Here is a 6,327-nt window from a genome sequence, read left to right on the forward strand (position 1 = left end):
CTTCATCACACCATCACTACAGCTGTCCTGTCACACACACAGTGTCAGCACTGTTCCTACCTGTCCTGTCACACACACAGTGTCAGCACTGTTCCTACCTGTGCTGACACCTCACAGGTGTGATGTCTCTGCTCCTCGCCCCTTTAATACAGGACGGGTGAGGCAGAGTGATGGCGTGACATTGCCACCTTGACAGGGCGCAGTAAAAGCGTGTGATGTTTGCAGGTGTTTGATGACTCGTCTTCACGGGTCACAACATGAATCTCATCTCAGGAAATCACTCACAGCTGAGTCACATGACATCACCTTCATGCCGATCAATCTTTACTTCCTGGTCTGCTGAAAGACTGTAACGATGCGTTCAATCGATGACCTCATCACACCCACAGCTGGAAGGTAACTGAGTACATTTACTCAAGTACTGTGCCTCACTACACATGTAGAGTACCTGTACCATCCAAAAGTCAATGTCAATGTCAATGTCTCACACACACACACACACACACACACACACACACACACACACACACACACAGTATAACAGTCCTCAGAGTTCAACATGTACAGCTGGAAACGTAGCTACACCTCAGTGCAACTTCATCCAACACACACTTTACTTCAGGCTGCTGAGAGTACTTGTGTACTTTTACTTCAGTCTGCTGATAGTACTTGTGTACTTTTACTTCAGGCTGCTGAGAGTACTTGTGTACTTTTACTTTTCCCAAATTCAGATACTTTTACTGCAGTACAGGTTGAAAGGCAGTACTTTTGCGTGCAGTTAAGTATTTTCACAGTGTGGTGTTGGTACTTTTACTGCTGCTGGTAATACTTACACACTTTTACTTGTAGCAGAATACTTGTACACGGTGGTACTTTTACTGCAGTAACGTATCTGAGTATTTGTCTCTTCACTGTCAACAGAAGCAGAGAGTTCCCATCACCTGTCAGCCTGAAACCCTCCGCGGCAGCTCAGAGGTACAAAGTAGGACCCACTCTGGGTTTAAAACACCGGAAACACCTGCTGTCTGATCACCATGACAACGTGACTGGGTCTCAGGTGTTTCCGGTGTGCGGCGGGTCAAAGGTCAGCTGACTTAGCTTTAATGAACCTGTATGACGTTTTAATAATCCGCTGTTAGCTTGTGTTAGCATGTTGTTAGCTCGGCTAGCTGCTAGCTGCTAGCCTGCAGGCTAACTGGAGCCTCGAGCGCCGTCAGTTTTACCTTGAGCGTGACATCACAGAGTTTCCCCTGACGTCGGATCTCCTCCATGACGACATAGCCTCGTGCCGGCAGGTCGTGCACTGAGAAGTGAACTAAATCCTCGAGCTCTTCGCACAGAACGTCTCCCATCGTCGGCACGAGCGGCGGAGCGGCGCGGACTGAGCCCAGCGAGCCGCCGTACAACACCGACACATCCGGTCACCACCTTCAAAATAAAACTCACCGTCTTGTCAATTTTATTCCTACAGCACATTTCATACGTCAAACATGAACTCAATGTTTTCAAAATACATCATACATGATCAACATAAAACATCATAGAAGATAATAAATCATTACATGTATTAATCAAAATAAGAAGATAAATATCATGATTCTTTACTAATAGTAATAACACTAATGAGTAAAACAAATAAAAACCGAACTACAAGCTTGTGAAAAAAGATCCGTTTTAAGTTTTTAAAAAGAGAGCAGTGTTGGAGCAGACCGGAAGTCACGTGGAGGACTCAGCAGCACCATGATGAGCTGATGACAGGTATCACTTCAAACCTCCTCAGGTCATTTCTTACATTCAGACAATTATTTTAAATATTAAAACTTTATTAAATTGTTTGTTTAAATATGTAAATGAGACACGATCTCATTAAATATATAGTTTTTGTATAAATTTCCAGAACACAAATCTGAACTGAAATAAACCTCCGATCTGTATTTTGGACTTTTTTCCTCCTCTGGTCTGAAAGAAGACACCAACACCTGTTCACAGGTTGGATTATTGAAAGAATGGGCCCCTGGGCACAGATAATACAGCGCTTTGAACACGTGGTTGGAGCGGAATTTTTCGTGTAGCAACCCAAGGACCCTGACTTGACGTGTCATGACGTTACAGCGATGGCGGCCCCCTTCGCTACCGGTGAGTCAAATAATTTTTCTTAGGTAAAAAAATGCATATCAAAGACGTCTTTAAGCAAATTCTCCACTGCTACATTTCATTTGAACATTCCGTCTATAGTTATACGTAGAATTAGTAACATTGCCAACATACGTTAGCAAAACGTCTTTGACCTCTTCATTTAGCCAACAAGACGAACAACAAGCGAACATCTTCTTGCGGGCATGCATGTTTGTCTACGTCCAAGGTCCGATGTGGGGCGATGAACGCACTTTTTCCGGAAGTAGGGACTTTTCACGTCAGGTCCTCGGAAACCTCCGAGCCCTCTGAACGCAAGTGTAAACCACAGAATGTGATGTCATCCATTTTGTATCCTCCAGTTCAGCATGTCAGCCGCCGCCATCTTGGTTTCTGGAGCAAGAGGTGACCATATTTGGATGAGAGGGTGGATCTATCTACTGTCAGCAGACAGCCTGTCAGTCAAAGAGGCCCCGCCCCTTTGATGATGTGTAACTTAATCAAACATAAACAGTCAGTCAGTCTGGGAGGAAGTTGTGGCTCACACAGTGAAGTGTTTGGGTACCTAAATCACCGCGGTTATGACCTATGGAGGACTGATATCAAAACGTGACCTTGTTATGATGATTGTCGGGGTCGTCACAGCTGCTCCAGTGATCCTCAGATTCTGAACAAATACATCACCTCCAGACTTTAAAATAATGGAAGGAATCTAGAAATTGTGTCATACAAGCACGTGTCAGCTCGGGTCAGAGGTCAGCTCGGGTCAGAGGTCAGCTCAGGTCAGAGGTCAGCTCGGGTCAGAGGTCAGCTCGGGTCAGAGGTCAGCTCAGGTCGGAGGTCGTGGGTGGGATGTAAACATGTTGATTTCTGCATGTGAACATGGAGGTCTGTGGGGATGCACTCTAGTGGACATCAGAAGAACTGCAGGTTTCAGTCTCAGAGGGAGAAACTTGGTTCAACAGATGGACTTTATAAAACATGGATATAATATTAATAATAAAACTGATCACTTCTGCTTTGGTGATTAGCCTTCAAAATAAAAGTCTATAACTGGGTGAATGTTGTAACAATAAAAACTTGAGGGGAGTAAAGATCAGTGATTAACGTTCGATCATAAAGATGAAATCATCGAGTGAGCTGAAACTTTTTTGAGGTGGGTGATTATTTGGTCAAAGATGAATAATGACATCATTGTGATGACGTAATCTTCATGAGCTTGTCACTGAACATGTGGCTAATAAAGTTAATCGGGAGAGATGACATCAGAGAGCAGCTGCAGACTGTCAGCCAATCATACAGCAGCTCAACACCAAGAAAAACACAGTTAAAAAAAAAGACGTTTTATTCACATATTTTGGTGTTTGACACCTGAACGCACCGTCGCCTGGTAAGGCTTCATCCACCAGGCTCAAACATTTCCACAGCATTCGGAGAACGTCCACACAACATGGAGAGGCCCGAGTCGGTTCAGAAGTTTCTGGACCTGAACAGGTGAAGTGACACATGGACCGGTCGGCTTCACGTTTCACCTCAGACCTCCTACACTCCTGCTGAGCATTTCACATGATGTCACACTGTCCCTGAATGCAGCAGAGACCAAATCATTGTTTATCAAGTCCAGCAAATCTCATGTCATTTCCCATATCAAGACCAACAAGTCCCTAACCTTGAGTTTCGAGTCCTGAACAAGTCGTGATGCGCTCCTCAGCTTAAGTATCGCAGATTTACATTTACAGAAATCATCAACGCTTTTTAAGACCTGCTTTTATTGAGTTAAAACCACTTTGTTAAAAAGTGACTTAGCTGTTAAGCTAATGTTAGCTTAGCTCGAGCTCACGAACTGTCCTCACATCAGCGTCAGGTCACTGATCTCACGTCTCACACACTGCTGTTCATTCTTTGTTGACCATTTTCATTCTTGGGCTTGGCAGAAAGTATCAAGTATTTTCAAGTCAAAAGGCTCGAGTCCGAGTCAAGTTACAAGTCATCGGTATTAAAGTCCAAGTTGCAAGTCTTTTTTGATTTTTAAAAATTGAGTCTAAAGTAATAAAATCATGTGACTACGGTCTGACTTGGATCAGGTCATGCGACTAGAGTCTGACTAGGATCAGGTCATGTGACTGGAGTCTGATTTGGATCAGGTCATGTGACTAGAGTCTGACTAGGATCAGGTCTTGTGACTAGAGTCTGACTAGGATCAGGTCATGTGACTAGAGTCTGACTAGGATCAGGTCATGTGACTAGAGTGACTAGGATCAGGTCATGTGACTAGAGTCTGACTTGGATCAGGTCACGTGACTGGAGTCTGACTTGGATCAGGTCACGTGACTAGAGTCTGACTTGGATCAGGTCATGTGACTAGAGTCTGACTTGGATCAGGACTTCAAGCTACAGTACAAATACAGTTAGCATCGGCTGCTAACGTTAGCGTCACTGACGTTAGCATGTTAGTGACTACAGTCACTCTGTTACGTATAAAATCTGTGATATATAAAAACATTCAGCAGGAACTGAAACATGAGAAACAGCGGAGTGGTCCTTTAAATCTCAGACAAACATTAATAGAAAGAGGCGCCTGCACTATGCTCTATGTGTGTGTGTGTGTGTGTGTGTGTGTGTGTGTGTTCTACGCCGACAGGTCACTGTTGTCAAAGTGTTCCTGGTTGTACACCTCCGCCACCACCTTGCGTCCTCCAAACCAGCGCTGGTTGAGCGCCTGGATGGCGCGGTTCATTTCCGCCGCCTCCGAAAACTCCACAAAGATCTTCACGATGACCTCGGCGTCATCCTCCTCACCCTGGCGCTCCTGGTAGATGACCACACGCCTCACCCGCCCAAACTTCCCACACTCCTCGGTGACCTCACCCTCCAGGTCGTCGTCGATGTCGTCGGGTCCGACCATGTTCCTGAGGACCATCACGGTGGACTGACAGACACAGAGGGGGCGGTGGTTACACACAAGGATCAGTTTTAATATCTAACACATATACATGTACGTATATACACACATATTTTTCACATGAATACACACAAACACACAGAACCACTCCGTCATTTCACAGTGATCCATATTGTCTGTGTGTGTCACCGCACACTGCGCTACAATAACATGAACACATCTGATCTGATGAGCTGCGCTGCTCTCAAACAGCTGACCGCACTTAGCGCTCCATCTCTGCTGTGAATGATTTAAACACTAACCCTCATCATGTGGTAGTGGACACATTGCAAAGTGTCAATGAGGTTTCTGTCTGATAAACTCAGGTGGAGACACAAAGCCTAATAAATGACATATTAATCTAAATCCTGACGAGGTTTCATTGAAGAAGCCCCGCCCACACTTCCTGCAAATGTGCAAATGTTCAAAGCATTGTGGGGATTTTATATCCGTGGAGGACCCACACATGAATCCTTGGAATTTCTCTGAAAGAAGGACTCAGTCCTTCATGAAACTCAGAAGGATCCTTGACATTGGAACAGCCCTTTGGCGGGTCGATAACGTAGCATCCTTCAAATTCGGGTGTTTGAGGATCCTTCCTTGACTCTGAGAAACACCCACTGTCTCCTTCCAGCAGGGGGGGGGGGGGGTGTTGCCTTACCTCCTGCTTGCGGAGCAGTTTCCTCATCACCATGTGTCGGGCGCTGGTGCCGCTGATGCTGATGTGCTCCTGCTCGCTGAGTGGCTGCACGGCTCCATCCCTCTGTGCCTCCTGCTGACCCTCCTCTTCCGTCCTCTTCCCCTCAGAGACAAAGGAGGCCACCAGGGTCGGGGGCGTAGCCAGCACCGGGTTCACCAAACCCACCTGAGGCACGCCGGGTCGAGCCGGGGTCACACCTGAAACAGACAGGAAGCAGGAAGGACAGGACGGTCAGATGTGTGGCGGCGGTCTGGCTGCAGGAAATCTCATCCTGGATGGCAGCTTCTCCACCTCACTGGGGTATGTCTGTAAACGTCCATGATGGAGGAGAAGCTCCTGGACCAACTGGTGGTACTCCCCATCAATCAATCAATCAATTTTATTTATAAAGCCCAATATCACAAATCACAATTTGCCTCACAGGGCTTTACAGCATACGACATCCCTCTGTCCTTATGACCCTCACAGCTGATCAGGAAAAACTCCCCAAAAAAAACCCTTTAACGGGGAAAAAAAACGGTAGAAACCTCAGGAAGAGCAACTGAGGAGGGAT

General features: G+C 45.9%; 2 protein-coding genes across 50 annotated transcripts in view; both read right to left on the reverse strand.

Annotated features, from left to right (window-relative positions):
* The window catches only part of klhl18 (kelch-like family member 18), a 64,919-nt gene extending 63,519 nt beyond the window's left edge, over positions 1-1,400 (reverse strand). For all 49 annotated transcript variants that reach the window (XM_050033087.1, XM_050033085.1, XM_050033082.1 and 46 more), the window contains exon 1: positions 1,224-1,400. In XM_050033087.1, the coding sequence (XP_049889044.1) occupies positions 1,224-1,352 (129 nt within the window). In that variant the 5' untranslated portion in view covers positions 1,353-1,400. The remainder of the gene's footprint in view (positions 1-1,223) is intronic.
* Positions 1,401-3,462: 2,062 nt separating this feature from the next.
* Positions 3,463-6,327, reverse strand: part of puf60a (poly-U binding splicing factor a) — a 15,091-nt gene continuing 12,226 nt past the window's right edge. The window contains exons 11-12 of the mRNA XM_050075057.1: positions 5,736-5,971; positions 3,463-5,062 (exon numbers count right to left, since the gene is read on the reverse strand). Of these exons, the coding sequence (XP_049931014.1) occupies positions 4,763-5,062; positions 5,736-5,971 (536 nt within the window). The 3' untranslated portion in view covers positions 3,463-4,762. The remainder of the gene's footprint in view (positions 5,063-5,735; positions 5,972-6,327) is intronic.

This window comes from Epinephelus moara, chromosome 21 (assembly GCF_006386435.1).
Source record: "Epinephelus moara isolate mb chromosome 21, YSFRI_EMoa_1.0, whole genome shotgun sequence".
Classification (NCBI taxonomy): domain Eukaryota; kingdom Metazoa; phylum Chordata; class Actinopteri; order Perciformes; family Serranidae; genus Epinephelus; species Epinephelus moara.